Source organism: Neophocaena asiaeorientalis, unplaced genomic scaffold (assembly GCF_003031525.2).
Source record: "Neophocaena asiaeorientalis asiaeorientalis breed wild unplaced genomic scaffold, Neophocaena_asiaeorientalis_V1.1 scaffold220, whole genome shotgun sequence".
In the NCBI taxonomy this organism is placed as follows: domain Eukaryota; kingdom Metazoa; phylum Chordata; class Mammalia; order Artiodactyla; family Phocoenidae; genus Neophocaena; species Neophocaena asiaeorientalis.
The window spans coordinates 7,287,462-7,309,806 of record NW_020174042.1 but is presented as its reverse complement, the minus strand read 5'-3'; the positions used below and the strand labels follow the sequence as shown (position 1 = coordinate 7,309,806).

At 40.9% G+C, this 22,345-nt stretch overlaps 1 protein-coding gene across 1 annotated transcript in view; it reads right to left on the bottom strand.

The window, feature by feature from the left end:
- AOPEP (aminopeptidase O (putative)) overlaps positions 1 to 22,345 on the bottom strand; it is a 357,455-nt gene that overhangs the window by 267,383 nt on the left and 67,727 nt on the right. The window contains exon 4 of the mRNA XM_024753805.1: positions 7,004 to 7,157. Coding sequence (XP_024609573.1) covers positions 7,004 to 7,157 — 154 coding nt within the window. The remainder of the gene's footprint in view (positions 1 to 7,003; positions 7,158 to 22,345) is intronic.

The following is a 22,345-nucleotide window of genomic DNA, read 5'->3' as shown; positions in this document are numbered from 1 at the left end:
CAAAAAAAAAAAAAAAAAAAAAAAAAAGATACAGACTCAGTGATGTATCACGCGAACCAAATGACAAAGCTTTTCAAAAGAATACAATCCATTTTACTGAAAAGTAACCTAGCTGTTCTTTACAAAGGCCATCAGAAGTTGTTCTGTTAAGGAATACAGAGGCACTTTGATACAGTATTTCCCCCAATCCACTTTCAATACAAATTTAACTGAATCAACCTTTTAAGGAAACAGACCAGAGCCCAGCCCATACCATCTGACCACTGCCAGTTATTCTGTCAAAGGTGGAGCTGAAAAAGAATTCCTAGAACCTGACTCAGAGGCCTCAAGAGAACTTATCTACCCAAAGAAACCAACATCAAAGGAAACTCTATTTTTCCACCGGTTAACACATCCTTTATTCAAACAGAATGGAAAGCCTCTTTAATTTAAATTTACAAATTATAATTCTAACCATAGGTGCTTATTAGATTCATACTGAATACTGAAAAACCTGAAAATTCTGGCACATCCCAATAAGGGCAGACTGCAACAATAATTCCTCTCCACGTTTCTGAAGTGCCTTTCACCCATCCAAGGCCAGCACTTCCCAAGGAGGTCCACGCAGCTATGGAGATAAGCCTTGCCCTCCACCAGCCTGAGACATAGAACACAGCTTCCAACACTGATGACATTTCACCACAGTTTATGGTAAGAGAAATGGATGGAGACCTATAAAAACTTCTGCCAGGATAAAGTGACAGGAAGAACATCATTACTGACATTGAACGCTAGCCAAAGTCCCTGGATTGATAACCTTGCCTTACAGAGAGTGAGTATAGGTGCCTATTGGTAAACATCTAACTGAAAAGGCTGCAACTGTCCACCTAATGACAAGTACTGTGCTGGTGCAGCAATTCAATCAAAGGTTAGAGAATAGTTTGGGGTAGCCAAAGGTATACCCAAAAAAGCCACTTCGTTCAAATGGAAAGGTGAGTTAAAGTCTCTCTGGACAGGAACGGCACTAGCCAGGGTAATGAAGGTCATTCCGGTTGTGTGAATCAGCGCCATTTTTCATAATCAAAGCCTGGGAGAATATGCAGGACTTTAAGGCAATCTAGCTATAATCAAGCTATGTGAGACCATTAAGGCTCCCAATAAAAATGGAAATGGCATCTGGGAAGCCACACGTGTGTCCCTAACGTGGGGATCAGGAAACCTAGGCTTCAGAGTCTGTTCTCAGACTGGCTAGCTGTGACCTGAGGCAAGCAACTCAGTATCTGGGGCCTCTTTTTTCCTCAACTCTTAACATGGTCTCACAAAAGTGGCTGCTGGGGGGAGGGGAGGAATTGATTGGAAGGGGGTGTGAGGGAACTCACGGGGTTGATGGAAGGTTCTCTGTCTGGTTTAGGGTACATACAATCATCAAAAGCTCATCAAGCCAAACACTTAAGATCCATGCATTCTGTTGTATGTTAATTATGCTTTAATTAAAACCAAACAAACAGAAAACCTAAAATGGTTTCTAAGATTTCTTCTGGCTCTGTGATTCCATGACAACCCACCACAGAAGCCCCTCTTCATACAACAGCCATGTTCCTGAAGCAGCGAGGCAACACCGTACTTGCATAGAGTCAAGAATAGTCTTCCACAGAACCAGTATCAACTCAAAGGTGCGGTCTCTTCCTCTCATACTAACCTTCAGTTATTAATCTCTGTGTATGTGCCTGCTCCAATATACTCTCAATACCAACAAATCAAGCATTTGTAAATACCTCTTCCTTGTGCCCAGACTTGTAACCAGAGTAAATATATTAATAGTACAGATTATTAATAATATTCGATTGTTAATTAATAATCTGTAATAGTAACTATAATAAGAATAAACAACAATAACTCCTACCACAACTGCTACTGAACATTTACTATGTGCCAAGCACTGTTCTGAACACTTTATGTACATTATCCCAATTAATCCACACAACATTCCTAAAGAGTAAGAACTATTCTTTTCATCACATCGTGAATCATCATAAGCTCCTCACTGCTGACCCTCCTTCTCTACATACTTCATGATGCTTCTTGAGTTAACTGGGACCCTGGATTTTTTTCGAAGCTGAGCTCAGGTGGTATGTGGTTCTCTGGCTTCCTGCTCCTCCTTTTTTTTTTTTTTGCGGTACACAGGCCTCTCACTGTTGTGGCCTCTCCCGTTGCGGAGCACAGGCTCCGGACGCGCGGGCTCAGCGGCCATGGCTCATGGGCCCAGCCGTTCCGCGGCATGTGGGATCTTCCCGGACCGGGGCACGAACCTGCGTCCCCTGCATCGGCAGGCGGACTCTCAACCACTGTGCCACCAGGGAAGCCCTTCCTGCTCCTTTTTGTAGTTATTGCCCATTAATGGGCAAGAGTGGGAAGAACTGGTGAAATATATGTTAGGCTAGTAAATGATGGGAACCTGGTCACTGGTTCCCTCTCATACAATTTCTAGGCTGAAATTATTTTATAAGAGGTCCTTCCAAGGAGTGAGAGTGACCGTGTTTTACTCATAATCCCAAGATTGAAAACTGTCAGGAAGTTCTCCTTCAGCCATCCTCTTGTTTCAAGAAGGTTCTGAACTAGAACCACCTGACACAAACGTTTCCCTGTCATAGGTTCAAAAGGAATGGCTGGAAAAGTCTCCCTTGGGAATGCATAGCCTTTACTCAAAAACCCCTTCCTTGGTTCAACCTGACAATTTAGTAAATATTTCCAGCATCCTTGCTCTATTCAAGGCACCTCAGAGGATGCTGCTGTGTACACATGTATGAATAAATCTCCAACCCTATATTTAAAAAATTTTTTTTTGCAGTACACGGGCCTCTCACTGCTGTGCCCTCTCCTGTTGCGGAGCACAGGCTCCGGACGCGCAGGCTCAGTGGCCATGGCTCACGGGCCCAGCCGCTCCGTGGCATGTGGGATCCTCCCGGACCGGGGCACGAACCCGCGTCCCCTGCATCGGCAGGTGGACTCTCAACCACTGCGCCACCAGGGAAGTCCTCCAACCCTATCTTTGAGGAGCTTTTTCTCTTGGGAGAAAAAAATTGTAAATTCTGAAAGGTACAGTGACACAGTTTACACAATTTATTAACATATTTCAGCAAGCGGATTAGATGCTTGCTTACCATAAAAATCACGAGTGTTCAAAATCCCAGCACCAGCCCCCAATGAATTGTTGACAATGATGTCGATATATACAGTGATGTAGTAGTGTCTGGAAGCTGGATGCATTTTCTAAGGGCATTCAGTACATTGCAAAGCAAATTGAGATGGGTGCAGTAAGAGACAGAAAGCCGAAATACCTTGAGGGAACAAGGGCTGGAGAGATCAAACCAAGCCAGAAAGATATGGAAAGGCTTCTCTCATAGTGAAGGGTGTACTGGAAATCGGCATTTTTTCCTATGATTTATATATATGTATAATACGTTATATATATATTATTCCTTCTTTTCCAGACTCTCAAAGAGATAGAAACAGCATTCATCCTCCAAGGTCCACAAGGGAATTTTTCATCGCCTTTACAACTCTAAAGAAGACCTCTTCCCCTACCAAGTCTTCCCTTCTTTAGAATGAACAACCTCAATGGCTTTTCTTCTTCGGGTTGCCTGCTTTCCATGCTTTCAATCATTTTTCCTGAGTCCTCTGAACTTTATCCAAGTTTCCATGGCCCCCAAGTGAAGACAACGCTTTAACAAAGGCCTTTTACGAGGTTAAACATAACACAAAGATTCCCCTGTGGCTGGAGAAGGTTATACTGCAGCCAAAGAAAGTTGATAAACTTTCAAAAGTTTACCTAAGTGCCTGTTAACTAACGTATTTGCTCACCCAGAATGGGCTAGAGCATGTGTGGAACTGGAGCTGGAAGAGAGAATGTTCTTCCCATAATTTAGGCCACATGAACAGTGATCAAAAGTTCAGTGACCAATACTTTGGTCAAATTTCTGGGACCCAGATGAACACTTCAGTCAAACGCAAGCCTGTGGTATATAAGGCCCCTGTATACGTTACATTTGCATGAATTGAACTGGCGGTCTTAGGAAGGTTTGAAGTAGAAAAGGGCAGCGGGGCGGGAGGGTATTGCGGGGGGAGCCAAGGGGACCAGATGTGAACATAACCAAAAACACCACTGCGGTTGGCACTTCAGAGCACCTCTGTTGGCAAACTTAGCATGGAGCCAAAGATTTAATGGATAAAAACACAAAGCCACCCTTTGATGACTAAAGACAGCACACATGAAGCACGCAGCCAGGGAAGGATTAAGCAAATGTAAGCTACTAATTTATCAGCAGTACATTTTTGATGAACGGAGGGAAAACTTAGTCATAGCATGTCAGACGTGGAAGGGCGTGCGGGAGGGACTCCATTCTGCAGGCCCTTGTTTCCATACAAGGACATGCTTCCCCGGAGTGGTACCCTTGACCCCTCTCCACAGCTGATCAGACTGGCTTGCCACTCTGGGCTTTCTCTTGTTTAATCCGCTTGCCCACAGAGGGGTTACTTTTGGCTGTTGGGCAGTCTGTGTGCATCTGTGGAGGTTGGCAGAGGTCCAGCTGAGTGGGTCACTGGGTGGGTGGGTAAGTTTGTCTAATTTGGAAATGAAGTACTAGAAAGCCCACTGAAACCGTGCACCTGAACACTCCCTCCGTCCAGCTTCTGTCAACCAAAAAAACCCTTTATCTTGCCCTCCTTCTGTCTGTTTCTCAATTGGTTCTGACTCAGGAGGACAAAAGAGGAAACAGATTTACCCGTTCCCCTAAACCCCATTAGGAATTTCGGATACCATCTCTTCCCAGAATCCCCACTCAATCTGTCCATATCCTGCTCCCATCGCAATTATGGGTGCAAGAGTGAAAAGCCACTGCAGTTACTTCTGGGCAGCAAAGAGCACACATGAGAAATGGCTGCTGCCCACTCCCCCACCTCGTGTCTCTGGGAATATGGCTAGGACAAAATAACAAATTTCTATCTTTGCTTTTGCCTCCCTTCCTAAGGCATACATTTTTCAATGCACGCCTCCCCTAGGAGTCAATGAGTCCTGAGGGTGTAGATGAAGAGCACAGTGCTTCTCTACCACAAAGAATCTGAGAACCCCGAACAAAGTCGTCATTCTACAGAGAAGGGAAGTACGGCTTGCCCAAAGAGACATACCCAATCAGTAGCAATGGCACCTTCGGCCTCAAAGGCAATGCTCTCAACTTCTGTTTTCTATTCCAACATGACAGGTTCCAATCAACAACCGTGGCTCAGTCATGGTGCTGACTCTCCAGGTGGGAAGGTAGATCAGACTCCAGGTGAGGTGTGGATGTTACATAGAGTTTTTAAAAGTCCCCAGGCAAGATTCTGAATCACCTGTCTAGGGGGTCAAGCCCAGATGTGAATCTGGGCATTGTAACTCAGCAGGGTTATGAACATGAACAAGTTGCTGTCTGAAGCTTCAGTATCTCTATGTGAAAAATGGAGATAATAAGGCCTATCTAACTTATAGGCTTATCCTCAGAACTAACTGAGATGACATTTAGATCAAGACCTTCCCTGACTGCCACATCCAGTGGCTTCTGTATCAATTCAGGATAGGCTAGGATATGCTGCAGTAAGAAATAGCCCCAGTGTTTCAGTGGCTTAACAGAAAAAAAGGTTATTTCTCACTCATACCAAGTGCACTGTGAATCCAAGTGACTCTCCAGGGCACCTGTCCTCCCCACTCAGAAGTCTAGGCTGCCTGCAACTGCAAAGTGAGGCCTACTTTGTGATCGCAGTAACAAGGGAAGAGAGTATCGGAGGGTTGCACATGCAATTAAATGTTCCCACGTGAAAGCAGCATGTCACTTCTGTCCACAATTCTCTTCTTCCCTCAAGAGTGCATAAGTAAAATCCAATAAGCAATCTAGGATCCTCTATATAGCTCAGGGCTGACAGTCCAAAATCAGCAAGCTACTGAGTAGCAAGTAGAAATTACGTCCCTTCCTCCAAAAAGTAAATGCGGGCAATAAGTCGTGCCTATGTTAAGAGAGGCCTCAATGGCTTTATCTCCTAAGGATACCAACCACTGTTGTCACTGTGGTAAGAATGAAAGCAACATAGCAAAATAGAACGAAAGGAATTTGCACGAAGAGCGTATCTTAGTTGGTGTCCAAAGATGAACTAAGCATCTGTATCATTACTGTCCACCAAAAGGGACTGACTTGGTGACTTTCTGTAAACGGGAGAAAAGATTAAACCGAGGCGGCTGTCAAAGTCCTAGGGATAAAGCATGATGCAACAGCGCCCAGTGAGCACACTTCTGTGCCTCATATGTGCATTCTCCTCCCTATTGGCTCTGAAAACTAGAAATAGGTGAATGCCTCGGGAGGCTGCAAGTAAATATCCTAAGGCCTATACTAATTTAAAAAAAATTTTTTTTTATTTTCTCTGATCGACCCTGAAAAAGAAGACATTGCTGCTGAAGGTAACAGAGCCCTGACCCGGCAGGCTTCTTATAACCCAATGGCCGTCTGACAGCTTCCTCATGTCCTGTGCTCCTAAGGAGGCTGACTCCCCCCACGTTTGTAGGGCTGCCCCTACAAACGCACTGCTAATAGCAGTCTCGGAACCAAAACAGCAGAGTGGCCTACAAGGTAATCCATCAGACAAGCAACTTCTTTCTATGAAGTTGTGTTTTTGAACAAGTACAGAAAACCAAAGTTAAAAGGTGTAGAAGGAAAGTATTGAATCTGAAGATTCCGTTGACTTAATGAAACATAAAAATATTTCACCTGACTACACAGAGGATTTCATATATATTTCTTTTCTCTTTCTTTCTGCATAAACAATATGCCCACATTTCTGCCTCTCAACTCTCTTTCTCTCCCAGCAGGGCTTTTCCTGCTTTGATTAATCATATTTTGGTTTAATTTCTCAGCAGGAATGACTCACATTCCCAGTGCTTGGAATAAATGCATCATACTGCTCCCTCAAGTGTTTGTTTTTCATCAAGTTCCCAAGTACAAACCTGAAGTCAGCCTCGAAAGGTGAGAAGGATCTCTCTGTTGCCAGATCATTTGATGAGCAGATCTCTGGCTTCACTTCTGTCCAGGATCCTACCGCAATTGTGAAGGTGGAGGCTGGCATTGGCATGGTTACGTAGTAATGCCAACTTGAGCATCCTATAAACAGAAAGAGGAAAACATAATGAGGCCAATGTATGGTCCTAGACCTTACTCTGTAATTTTTCTCTTTAGTCACTTGAAGAGCTTGTGTGCTAAGCTGGGATGAGCTAATTCTTGGAGGTGGGTCATGTCAACCGTGGGGGCATTATTCTAGGTCTCAGGGAAAGCAAAACAGGGATGATGGATTCAAGACAGCCAAGGAGATCTGGATCTCTTCCAGGGATCAGTTTGAAGCCCTTCAATGAGGCTATAAATGAAGGGTGGTCGAGGTGGCCACTAATAGCTGCAAATGCGTAAGGACAGAGGTTGTACACTGCTATGGAGTCAAGGACACGGCTCATCCGTATTGCCTAGCACGGTACTTGGCATAAAAAAGAAGATGCTGTGTTGAATGAATGAATGAGTGAGTGAATGAACAAATGAATGATCGCTTCTGTGCTGCCAAACTGCTTTGTCTAAATTCAGTTCAAGTCAATCTAAATGCCTATAGTAAAAAAACAATGAGACTAGGGAAGGAAAGTACCTGGATTTTAGTCCCAACCCTGAAACTACTTATCTATGGAAGTTCGGTCTTATCCCTCCCCTTTTTATCTGTTAATGTATTGGGGTGGTCCCAATTCCTCATTAAGCAGATGAAAAACAGGTCTACAGAGGTTCAGGGGAGCCAAGGACTCCCAGCTAGTTTGTAACAGGGCTGGAATTTGTAGCTGGGGCTCCCTACCACAGCCAAAGGAATACCCTCCACTTAGTCCAAACCATAATGAAGGTTTTTTAACCAAAGGAACAAATGACTAAACTTATAACACTATGCTTCCTCTCTTCTAAGATGGGAAAATGATTTTAATGTTACTGAAATCTCAATGTATCGCTCAACCTGATTTAATATATTATTTTTTCTGAGCATCTGCTATAAATTAATGGTGTGTCTTCAGGGATTTGGTATCACCTCACATTATAGAACACAGTTCTCCACTCTTCATGTTCCCACGGGGGGAACTTCCACTAGAGTAACACCCCTAGCCTCTCTTTCCACCCCTTACTGACTGCCTTTGAGGAGCTATTCTTTTCTTTCTTGTTTTAAGTTTTTGAGGGTTAAACACTTACAGAGTGGCCTGTGGTCATCCAATTTGGTCAATGAGTGAATAAGATGTCAAATTCAGGGTAGAAATATTACCATGCCTATATTGACCAGCAGACCTCTAATGATGTTTTTTAAAGTGCTTTACCAGTAAAAATCAGTAATAGGTTAGATTTTGCTCTCTATATGCTTGGATTTTTGTCTCTCAACTAATTCTGAACTTTGGAAGGTTAGTGGGGTCATTATTTATTACCCTCTGAAACTCTACCAACTTAGATCCAAAGAAATACATGACAGAACTTCTCTGATAAAAAACAAAATTTTAAATAGGAAACAATGACAAAATAAACATGATATCAAGTTTGAATAAATAGGATATGATATCACATTTGGAAGTTATTAGAGGAGATACTTGAAGAAGAAATGTAGAAGGGCATCCTGCTGGAAACCCATTACAGAGGCAGCCATTCTCTCAAACTTGCTTGTAAGTTTGATCCTGGTTCTAGAATCAGAATGGCCACTCCTGAGATCACTACCTCCACAGCTGACTAAGAAGCTGAAGGTATGCTCCTGTTTAAAGAGACAACCACATCCAGTGATGCTGGAGACAACCTGATGATGTGCGTAGCTTCTTCTGGGCTTGAAGGAAAACCACAGCTTTAAAGAAAATGGCTGCTGTGATCCCAAGCCAGTAAGAAGAAGGCAGAGACAATCCCAGCAGTCTTGATAAAAACCTGACATGGATCTGACGTGACGTGCTGTACTGCACCCACCTCCTTAATGTTTCTACTTTCTTATAACTACCTCACTCGCAGCCTGATGTCTCCCTGTAGCAGCTCCATGAAGAAATTCAATTTGGACTGAACAACACAGTGAGAGCTGGCACAAGTTGGGTGAGGGGAGGTGGAGATAGAAGAAGAGGAAAGAAGGTATGGGTGAAGAACTAAATGTTTTGAATATCCTAGGTTTAAAAGAGAAATTTTAAATAACAAGACTCTCTTGGTCAAAGGGCTGTGGTCTGGTCATTCTTTCTCTGAAACATATCTTGGAGTGTTTAACATGGGCCACTGAACCTTCCTTTTAAAACTTCAGACTCTTGGGGGTTCAGTAAATAAACAGCAATAGTGAGGATTTCAGGAAAAAATGGAAGATTGAACACTTATCTGATAAGGAGTTAATATCCAAAATATATAAGGAACTCATACAACTCAATAGCAAGAAAACATGTAATCCTAGTTAAAAAGTGGGTAAAGGACCTAAATTGCTTTCTCCCAAAACCCAATTAAAGGACAGTAAAGGGATTTTTTTAAAGGCTTAAACCAAAAGGAACAAGGAGAAAGTGTAGGAGACAATTACCGCAAAATACTGGAAGCCACAATGCAGGTGGGAAGAGTGGCGAATGACATGGCAGCCCTGAATCCTAAGTTAGCTGTGGGAAAGACAAGATTCACCTCATTTTATCCCCCAGATGCCCCCAAAAGGCTGGGAGTAGAAGAAGTACTAAACTAAGCAGGACAGGCTGGATGACTAAGAAGGGCTCAGATCCCTGGACGGCTTCCCCTACTCCCCACACCTGGACTATCTGCCCATCCCCCACCCACACACACCAGCAAATAACTGGAGGTTTATTTTCTAGAGAATAAAAGGGAGGGCCTCCAGGGGGACAATGGCATAGTTGAAGGCAAACTGAATGGGATTAGATGAACATATGCATATCAGATACTGAGACCATCAGCTATTTCCCCTTATTTGGTTCCCAAAATGCTGACAAACAGGTTTTTACCTCCAGGCAGGAAAATGAAAAAACCTGACCAACCCAAGAGAAGGATATTGACATTGGAGGTTCCCTGTGATCAGCCTATGATGAAACTTACAGATGACAAGCCTTAGTTCACTCAGTGCTCCAATCAGCATTTTAGTCCCCTACCCTCAAACACCTACAGACAAATCAAGGACCTTCAGGCATCTTTAGAAAGCCCCTAATGCAAAACTGAGAGACCCAAACAAAGAGAAACAAGTAACTTGGAGGACAGCGACCATGCAAGAAGAAGAAAACTTCAAAAAACACCAAACAGATACACACTGAAAGTTCAGAGAATTTATTGCAGTGCTGAAACAAGAACAGTGTAAGATTTAAAAAGAGGACTTGAAAGTAAAGAGAATTAAGGATAGAAGGAAAGAAAAAAATTAAAAGGAGTACGATGGGATATAAAGCTGAGGAAATATCCCTAGAAAGAAAAAAAAAGACAAAAACATGAGGGAAAAATAGAAGAGCAGTTCAGAAGGTCCAGTATCGAAGTAATAGAAGCTCCAGAAAAAAGACAACAGAGGAAATAGAAGGGAGAAAATCGTCAGCTAAGAAATTTGAGAAAATTTCCCCAAAGTTAAGGGTCCATGAGTTTTCAGATTGAAAGGGCACACAATACCCAGGACACTGGATACAAATCCAGCCACATCATGATGCATCATTATGAAATTGAGAACCCTGAGGATAAAGACAAGATCCTACAAGCTTCCAAAAAGAGAGAGAAAACAAAAATCACATACAATAAGGACATTTTCAGACACATAACATTTCAAAAACAATTCACCTCCCACACATTCTATTCTCTGGAAGCTACTAGAGTATGTAAAATATGCTTCAAAAGGAGGTAGTAAACCAAGTAAGAGGAAGACAGATGATCCAACACAAGAGAGACACAAAGGGAACCTGTAGAATAAAGTCTACTTCTGGGTATGTACCTGAAGGAAATGAAATCACTTATCTCAAAGATAGATGCACCCCATGTTCATTGCAGAATTATTCATAATAGCCAAGACATGGAGACAACCTAAGCCCCAAATGACAGAGGAATGAATAGAGAAAATGTGATACACACATGCACTCACAGAGGAATATTATTCATTCATAAAAAAAGAAGAAAATCCTGCCATTTGCAACAACATGGATGTACCTTGACGGCATTATGCTAAGTGAAATAAATCAGACAGAAAAAGACAAATTCTGTATGATCTCACTTACACGTGGAATCTAACAGAAAAAAAAAAAAAATCATAGAGAAAGTAGATTGGTGGCTGCCGAGGGTGGTCGGTAGAGGGCAGTTGGGGGGGAAATGGGTGAACGCGTTCAAAGAGTACTAACCTCTAGTTATGAGATGAATCAATTCTGAGGATGTAATGTACAGCATGGTGACTACAGTTAACAATATTGTACATTTGAAAGTTGCTAAGAGAGTAGATCTTAAAGGTCCTCACCACACATGCACACACACACACACATATATATCTCTATATATATCTATAGAGCGAGAGATAGAGATATATAGAGAGAAACCTTATTGAGGTCATTTTGCAATATATACATATATCAAATCATCACATTGAACACTTAAAATTACATAATGTTACATGTCAATTATATCTCAATAAAGCTTAGGGGGAAAAAAAGAATGAAACACTATGCACAATAGGCTTTCTCCCTATGTTCTGCTTTGAACTTTTGAGCTGTTTTTTTGCTGCCCCTCTAGTTCTTGAACCATCCATCTAGCACAGGGACAAGATGAAACTTGTGGAAATAGCAGGAATTGAAACTACTTTCAAGAAAGAACACTGCTAATGGAATAAGAGGTATCTGTTAGATGCCTGCACATGGTCATGGAGAATCCACACAGAGTGCCCAATCACACCATGTCCCAGCACCTTTATCAGAATGTCTGTACCCTCAAGGTGATGTGGGGAGGGCACTGAAAGCCACAGAGGGGTGTGGCAGGGGACTGGAATGAGATTAGCAATTAAAAAAAGTCAGAAACCTTAAAATGACCTAGAGTTTGGGAGTGAGATAGCAAAAGTGATAACAGAACCTGAATCAAGTCCAACAAGAGTATTTTAGAACTGCCATGCTCTCTCCTCAGTCTTCTCAGGAAGTTAAATAATAGAAAGAAAAGGATTTGAGGGGGAAATGTATTGAAAACATCCCCCAAACCCATATTCTAAATGTTCAAAATGATTTTCTCCTATACAGCCCTCAAGACTTTTTTTTTTTTTTTAGATTTCTCTACTTAGTGGAGCTCATATGGAAGAAACTGTTTCGTACTTCAGGCTTTTAAAGTAAAAGAGTTTTCCAGGCTACCAAGCAAGTCAAAGAGGGGCAGATCATCACTAGGCTGGGCCACATAAGAACTGGCCAGGAACCCACTTCCCAAAGACCCTAGCTGGACGCTTCTCAGAAGCTTCTCAAAGGTCCAGTCCAGTGGGCTTCTTGCCTGACCCTGGGTAAATCTGGAGCCAGTGCTGCGACAACTGAATGCTTCCAGGGCTCTGGGGAGGCTCTTGCTAGTTGATTACTACGAGGGCCTGTCTAGTATCCTCATTTGGTAACAAAGTCTCTTTTCGGTTGTCTGTTCACGGATTATTCCACTGAGTCCAATCTTGCATGAAGACAGCCCACTGCTACAGGGAGGTAGCTGCTCAGGAAATAACTGACCTCACCTCAAACCAGACTGCAAAAAAGTGCAAATAACAAGGTGGGAATACTGCCCCCAGAAAGCAGAGCGTGCATTCCAAAGACAAAGAGAAATAATTTCTGGATTATCTATTGTTTGGAATAAGTCGACCTGAATTGACGAGAGTTTATTTCTCTTGAATATATCCACTGACTGAGTTCCAGCTCTGGAATCTGATTGCAAGGGTTCAATTCCCTGATCCATACTTACCAGTCTGGGCACATTGCTTAATCTCTCCATGCATCAGATTCCTCATCTATAACAAGGGAATAATCACAGTCTCTACCTCACAGCATTATGTGAGGATTAAGTTAGATAACATATATATTGATAGAAATCTCTAGGCATAGTAATTGGCACATAGTAAGTGGTGAAGAAATGGTAACTGCTGTCATCTTTACAGCTGCCTCCCCCTGTTGCTTGGGCTGACTTTCTGGAGGCAGAGACTAAGAATGTCGAAGGTATGGCTGCCACATGTGCACTGAAGCCTGTGGCCCGATGAGGCCCACATATGGGGTTTAAGGTTGAATGGCATTAAAACACTGTGCACACAAAGCGATCCATTTAAAGGAGAATGACAGCCCAAAGGGGGCATCCTGTATGACTTCATATAGAATGGGCCATTTGGAGACTATTTAAATGGTGTTTACTTTAAATGAGCCATCCTCGATGAAATAGACAGTGAATGCCTTCATTTTCCTTTTTGATTTAATCCACTTGCCCTAGACTCCCTTGCTACACCAGCTGCAAAGCAAAGAGAACATCCTGTGCTTGAATTAACCCAGAGTTTTTCCTCTGCACATGATTTCACGGCCAGGCCAGGCCAGGATTCATTAGCAAGATGCACCGGGAGAGGGGCGGGAGGAAGGGGCCCAGAGGAAGAGGCGCTCCCTAACTGTGCAGGCTTGAGCAGCCACCAGTCCGCCTCCCTTCTGGGCCTCCTCATAAAGTTCCTGAAAGCCTCTATGCCACCTCCTCTAATTGGAACATGTTTAGGAGAGAAAATTCTTACACTTCAATTGTCTCACTAGTAAGACAGATATAACAAATATTGTTCTTATAATTGTGCTAGCAGCCGCTACAAGATCCAAAGAGACATTTTCGTCTTCAAAACAGGACTGAAATTTTCCTTAAAGATGATTGTGTGTTTTGCAAGTACGATAAGAATTTGAGATGGGTAATTTTTCAAATTGTAAGTTTTGAAAATCCTTATAACTAGAGAGTGTTAAAACAATTACCTTAATTATATTCTTCACATACTATTCTAAAAAACTGTCTTATGAATTGTCTTAAAGATTCTATCTTTCAGGGGAGGAAAAGTGGAGAGGAAAAAAGGAAGAACATGATGGAGTATTCCATTCATGGGAAGAGAGAGAACTTTTTATGCTAAACCTGTGAAAAACTTTGCTAATTATTTGAGGAAATTGTTCTTACAAAAAGAAAAAAAATTTAAGGAAAAAAAAATCAAGATACCATAGTTATTTCTACACATCGATCATGCCTGCTAATAGTAAATTAAATACAAAATTTATGGAACGTCATCGTACTATTCTTAGGGGAGTCTTGGACATATTCACTCAACTCACACTAAAGGCACAGCCACAACACACAAAAACACTCTGCTTCCACAGAGGCAAAAGCAGATGACTTATCTTTGCAAAGTTAAGCGTCTCACAAAATTTCTTGTTTTTAAAGAGTTATTGTTTCACTGAAAATTAAAACAGGCACTTAAATTCTCCCTAGTTAAAGCATCCACTTTATCTTTTAAACTCTTCCACTGTAGGTTAGACAAACAGCATGAAGCAATTGGAAACACCAAATTGATACATGCTTTTACTTACATATATTTCTTTACTCAATTCTTCTGTAGGGCCTGCTTCTTTCCTACCTCAAGCTTGTTTCTTTCTCTAGCCACCATTCTTAATTTCAGAACTTCCTGCCCAAACTAGTCCATATGTCAAGCTATTTCATTATTTTGGAACATCTTTGTACTACAAATTTAAAATGCTTGATGGTGTATAAGAGCATGTATATATAGGAATATGAATTTATAAGTGTATATAGACACACTATATATAATGTTTTTATTATATATATTTATATATTTATTATAATAAATATAATAGATACATAACAGGATAGGCAAAGCTCCCAGTTTGGGTTGCTCTTCCTCTTTTGGCTTCTTTCTCTAGTGCTTGGGGCTTTCAGCAAACCCCAGCTTTTTTGTTTCACTACTTTTTAGATGCTGAGTGAGTCTACACGTTCTGGTTTTATGAGCTAGTACCACCCTCCTGAATACCCATGGCATGTCTGCCTTTTGTTAGTCCTTTTCCGCTGTTGCTCAAGGGCAAGAACTGGCACCACAACAAAGGAGATGACAGTAAGACGCCCTGGGCTGGTATGCACCAGCACTGCCTGACCAGGGCCATGTGCCAGACCATGCCACCACTTCCCAGGCACTGATGCCACCTGGCAAGGCTTCAGGTTTCCTTTCCTGGCAACATGGTACTGCTTATGGCACAGGAGACCCAGGAGGGAATGACCTTCAAGATTATTCTCCTGAACCAGGTAGAAGAGTGCCACCTACTGAACCCAGAACACAAGCACCTCCACAGGTTTTGAGGTTTTCCCTCGTGGCTAACGGAATACCTAAAGGAATACATTTCACCAGGCTTGTTATGCCAAGTCTCACCTGCACTCTGCCCTACGCTGTGGATAACCTAGTTCCCCTTAAACTTAAATACAAAGTGGATCAGCAAACTGGACACCAAATCATTCTGTGCCAGATGGTCACAAGTGTGCTTTAGTACTTTACTCACTTGAGAAAATTCATGAATGTCAAGCCTAAAACAAAAATCCAGGGGCCTTCCCTGGTGGCTCAGTGGTTGAGAATCCACCTGCCAATGCAGGGGACATGGGTTCAAGCCCTGGTCCGGGAAGATCCCACATGCCATGGAGCAACTAAGCCCATGCACCACAACTACTGAGCCTGTGCTCTAGAGCCCGTGAGTCACAACTACTGAGCCCGCATGCCGCAACTACTGAAGCCCGCACGCCTAGAGCCCGCACGTACTCCGCAATAAGAAGCCACCACAATGAGAAGCCCGCGCACTGCAACGAAGAGTAGCCCACGCTCGCCGCAACTCGAGAAAGCCCGTACACAGCAGCGAAGACCCAACACAGCCAAAAAAAAAAATCCATAGCAACAAGAATGGGTATACACACGCCTGCCAGAATCATCATTATCCAAAAGAAAGCACGATGACTTTCTCGTTTGCCAAATATGGTAAGTGCAACTCTAGGAGGGCAAGCAAGAACTAGACAAAAAGCAAATCACAAACAAAAGAATGAACTGACAAAGATTTAGAAAGTGCAAGGCATTATGTGAGACCTTATGAGGGATGTAACAGAGCAGAACACAGTCTTCAATCAACAGTAGCTTTCTAAAGAGAAAAGATGCATTCACTCCGTACTCCTACCCCTTGAAACACATGTATGTATACTAGCCCAGTATAAAGTTTCCTCAGTTCAAGAAACAAGGAGCTCTCTCTACTTTGCATTCTCTCTTTGTGAAAACACTTAATCATAACCATTCCTGATGTCTTTTAATTTTCCATTTCCTTATACGTAATTCCTGGTCTCATACTGTGGAAGCAGTCTAAATAGTAGTATTGCTCATTTTGAGCCATCAAGAGGAGAGAAAAGTTGGCTTTCAATTGCACACAGGAGGGTCCGAACCCTGAAATCTTGGCTTTTCCCTGGAATTTCCCACACGAAATCAAGAGAGAGAACGTCAGGGAGCTGGTCAGTTGGGCAGGCCAGAGAGTAGCATTTTGCTCAGGATGAGGTAATGTCTACAGTCTCCTACTTTTGCATAGAAAAATGAAATCAGAGCCTAAGCAAAGGCACAAATAGTTTTTAACACCTTTCACTTGTTCATATGCTTTTTCTCCTATATTTGGAAGGAGCTTAAATTAGTCAGTCTTGTTCATTTACTTGAGGCTTCCCATGAAAAACATGAGTGGAATGTTTTAATTTTCTAGGAAGTAGACACTAAATTAGACTCTGTGAAAATAAAACAAAATTAAACAACAACCACAAAATTACCAAACTGGGGGAAATAAGCATGTACTACACCAATTTTTTTCCTTTCAAAATATACTGAGCCTGGAGAAAAGGCATAAACTCTAATCAGAAGCAAAACTAAAGGAATGACCCTGAAATTACTTTTGTTACTATCAGTAGTGATTTTAAATGCTTCTTCCATGAACCTATTACTTCTGTCTGATTACAGAGAACACATTTATTCAACAAATAGGTATTGAGCACCTGTTATATACAAAACACTGTACTGGACATTGGGTCTCTGTGCTTAATAGTTTAGCTACATTTTGGCAGGGAATATAGGCTGACAATAACACACAGGCTAACATTTCGGTCTGCTCAAATGACATGATGCTGGGGAAGTTATATAATAAAGGAGCTAAATAAGTCAATCTAAATCTATGGCTTTGACTAAGCCTTATAGAGAAAAAGGATAGTGATTTCTCAGCTACTAAGATTCTTATGATGGTCATCACACTACCGTCTAAACCATTAGCCTTCTTCTTAAAAATAGGCAGGAGGGGACTTCCCTGGTGGCGCAGTGGTTGAGAGTCCGCCTGCCGATGCAGGAGACGCGGGTTCGTGTCCCGGTCCGCGGGGATCCCACGTGCCGCGGAGCGGCTGGGCTGGGCCCGTGAGCCATGGCCGCTGAGCCTGCGCGTCCGGAGCCTGGGCTCCGCAACGGGAGAGGCCACGACAGTGAGAGGCCCGCGTAAAAAAAAAAAAAAAAATAGCCAGGAGGAATGATTTCCCTCATGTAGTGAGAACTCGGAGGTCCATCGTCTGATTTCCATCCCCTGCCCAAGGGTTGTTATCATTTCTGTCGCTATTATCTGCCTCATTACATTATGCTGCTCCCAGGTGCTTTTCTTCTTTCGGGAAATCAGCTGGTGCCTGGCAAATGTACTAATCAGGTTGACGTGTCACTGTGATGGAAACTGTGACTTGCGGGTTGGGTTTTGCTGCTCATGTTTTCAATGATAGCTCTTCGTTTTAAAGGGCATTGTGCACAACAGAGTGGAGGTCCTATGAGACCAATCTACCAGTCTAGAAAACATGACTTGGAAAGGAAGTAGTAGCATCTTGTATCCACATACCCTTTTTCTCTAAGGAGTGCAGACACATTTGGAGATATTACTCCATCCTCAGAACAGCCATTTTGGGCCTGGCAAAGAGCGCTGTTAATACTCTTGCCTGACTGTATTCTGATAAACCCCAGCTGTGGGCTGCAGGAGGCGTGCAGTATTAGCATAAAGTTCTTTCTGCTGGTGTAGCTCTCTCCTCTCTCAGTTTGAATTGGTAAAGGCTGCTCTATGGTATCATATAAAGTTGTATATAAGCAAATCCCAATTATTATCTACTTTTTTATAACTGTGCCCTGAATTGGAAACTCGGAGAAAAAAATCCACAGATACACTGTTGGAGGTATGAACATTTTCCATGAAAATGTTAACGTCAATTCTTGTTTTAATTTTTGATGGTAATCTTCAAATAGGTAGGTAAACAGACAGATGTTGAAAGGATCAGAAGACTTTTTTTCTGTAAAGGGTTAGTTAGTAAATATTTTAGCCTTTGTAGGCTATGCAGTCTTTGTTGCAACTGTTTAACTCTGCCACTGCAGCACCAAATCAGCCATAGACAACGGTTGTATTTCGATAAAACTTTATCTACAAAAACAGGCAGTAGACTGGATTTGGCCAAAGGGCTGGATTATCCAGATACAAATGAGTCCTGACAAACAATTTCAGAGTTCACATCTGCAGTAGTGTATATGATTGCACAGCGACATGTAGCACTGCTTTAATTATTGAGAGATTATGAGAAAAGAACATAAGAATGATGCTTTTGGTGAGTATAGGCTAAATGACATCACAGCATGATTTGTAAGCAAAAGCTTTAGCATATGGAAGAAAAGTGGTGGAGAATAAGATCATGATGTGGCTCAAGGTAGAACAGGCACAACGACCTCAAGAGAACCTCCATGGAGCTGTCAGCACCACATTCATATTGTAAGGGGCAGCTTCATTTCAGGAAAATAATAATCTTTTACAATAAACTGAAGTTGTCCATTTGAATTTCATTGATTTAATGGTTTGGTCTGCATTTAATTTAAACTTTTTTTGGTGTTTTAGATGTGTAAGAGTATAGGAATACAAAATTGTTTGGCAGGATTTATTTATATCTGGATAATCCAGCCCCCGGCCAAATCCAGTCTACTGCCTGTTTTTGTAAATAAGCATACATTTATAGTTTTAAAGATATCATTCCAATACAAGTAACTTCAGTCAACCCTGGTGAATCATGAGGTTTCTTCCCCTCTGACAAGAAAAGTAATGCTCAAGTTTGAGCAACACTGCCAGACACAAGCTTTGACATCTGAACTGCAGGACCAAACCATGAATGAGAAAGTATGTAGGCTTGGTGAGGTGGGGGTAGGGAGTGCCACATCACATCTTGGGAAGCGTAGTTATCATCACAAGTAAACCAGAAATGGAGGCTGGAGGAGTCCAGGTATCAGTGCCTGCTTGAGACTGCAGTGTTTCATTTACTCAGTCAATTCAGCGTGTCAGGGAAACAAGCAGGTAGGGTAAAAAAGATGCTGTGTGAGTCCCAAAGAAGCTCACCAGACAATTCATGAGACACCAGAACCTGGATAGAGGAGCTGTGTGCCTCTGTAACCCTTCATCTGTTGAACAGAGAGGGGATTTCAGGCAGCACACAAGTGGACAGTGAATGGAGCTAAGGGAAATCCTCAGACTTTATCCTGTCTGTTGAAACACCAGAGAGGAAAGCCATGAGCATGACAGGAAAAAATACTGCAGGATAAAGGTAAAAGAAAACATTGTTCTAAGGACTCAGAGGAAGAACAAGCCTCGGAAATGAATTTACTACAGAAACCAAAATAAGTTTAGAAAACTGGCATTCCCATTATGATACAAGAAGATATAACTTCTATGAAAAAATGGTAAAAAGCCATGAGAGGACAACAGGCTGAAACAGTGTAACAGATTGAGATCAAAAGACAACAAAGTAACAAAAAAGATAAGGAAGAATTGCAAGGGTTGTTACAATAACAATCTATAATGGAATTACTAAAGAATAAAATGTCTCCATGGAAACTCAGTGGTATAAAGTGTAAATAAAAAATGAAAAGGCAAGCCATACAGTCGGGGAGAATATATTTGTGACACATATCTGCCAAAAGGCTAGCATCTACAGTATATAAAGTATTCTTACAGTCTAACAAAAAAACAACCAAAAAAACCATATTAAATAAATGGGCAAATGACTTGAAGAGACACTTTTCAAAGGCAGACATAAGAACGTACAATAAGGGCATGAAAGTTGCTCACCATCATTAGTTATCAGAGAAATGCAAATTAAAACCACAAGATAGTATTTCACCCCAGTTGGAGGGCTAAAATTAAAAGGACTGACAACATCACGTGTTTCCAAGGACGCACAGCTACTGGACTCTCATACACTGCTGGTGGAATATAAAATGATTGAATCACTTTGGAAATAGTTTGCCAGATTCTCTGAGCCAGCAATTCCACTCTTAGGTATTTACTCAAGTGAAATTAAAACCTTTGTCCACAAAAAGGCTTACACATGAATGTTCACAGAATAGTTTTTGTAATGCCCCCTCAAAATTCAAATGTCCATCAACATATGAGTGGATAAACAAACTAGTTTACTCACATAATGGATTACTATTCATCAACTTTTTAAAAAAGAATAAACTATTGATATCCACAACAATATGGGTAAGTCTCATGCTGAGCAAAAGAAGCCAGACACAAAAGAGTACACACGAATGATGCCATTTACGTGAATGTTTAGGAGAGGTAAAACTAATCTATAGATATGGAAATCAGATCAGTGGTTGACTGGAGTGGGGTTAGGGAAGACTCACTTAAGGAGGGATGGCAAAGGCACAAGGGAATTTCTAGGGTAATAGAAATGTTCTACATCTTCATAGGGGTGCTGATTAATTACTTAGATGCATTTTTTTGTCAAACACCATTGAACAAGACGAACTGTGTGCATTTCATGATACATAAATTATACTGTAATTAAGTTGATTAAAAACCAAGGTACCCACAACCAGCTCCATTCTAGAAAGTTTTGAATTACATCAATAAATTTTTTAAATTCTATGAGCCTATAGGCAGAATAATCAGACTACTTTCAAAGAATTTTTTTTAAATGATATCAGATTTCTCCTCTGAAATACTAAGTAAGATATGGTAATGAAAACATTTATAGTCGTTTAAGAGGGAAAAGAAGTAAGAATTTAATACCTAGCCAAGGATTGTTCATAAGTAAACACAACAAAAAGCTCACCTAAAAATGGGAGGACTAAGAAAATATATCACATACCCATCCTTCTAGGAAGGAAAAAAAAAAAAATAGTGAAGCCATTTCCCAGCTGACTAGGAGATGACTCAGACTTAAGAGATCAAGAGTAAAGAAAGTCTAAATACTTATTGCAAATATAAAAATATAATTTGAAACTGGATGAAAATGTAAAACAACGATTATAATTCCTAGAAAAGAAGATATAATACAAATACAAAATATAGAGATAGTATGAGTCGCAAATCCCAAACTGTATTTATTAAAACTGGAGAATGTGGGTGAGGGAAGTTGATAGAAGTAAATACACATTAAATTCTTTATTTGATATAGAATGAAGTCAAGAGCTGTTGGTTAACTAAATTGTGAAACATCCATTTATGGAATACTCTATAGTCATAAAAATATTGAGGAAGCTCTTCATGGTCAGATACGAAATTATCTATAAGATAAACTTATTCTAAAGAGGGAAGCACAATACAAAAAAGTGTATAGCATGTTATGATTTGTGCAACAAAAGAGGAAAAAACATACCATACAAAGGAAACTGGTGACCTTGGTTGCCTTGGGGAAGGGTTACTGGGTAGCTGGGAATTAGGAGTAAAAAGGAGACATTGTAAATTTTTTTGTCCTTTGCTCATTTGTAAATGAACCATGTAAATGTGGCTTATTTTTAGAAATGAAATTTTAAAATGTATGATTTGTTTTGTTTTGACTTTCAGAATCAAATAAACATTCATTGAAGACTTTATTACATGTGTAAATCTAGTTTTTTTATGAAGAAGGCATCACAAATCAGAAAAGATTCAATAAATGATCTTGGATAACCGGTTTCCTATTCGAAGACAAAAATGTTTAGTCCTCATTTCACAACCCTGACCAGAATAAACTACAAACAGATTAAAGAGTGAAATTACAAAAATAAATAAATAAATAAAAATTAAATAAAAATATAAGAACAAAACAGGTGAATCGTAGAGCAAAGAAAGACTTCCCAAGAGAAACCTAACATTTTATTACATAAAATTTAAAATCTCCTATAGATTAGAAATATTATATAAAATTAAAAGGTATACTAAAAACTGAGAAAAATACTTTTCACAAATATAAAAGATTAATATCTTTATTTTATTTTATATATA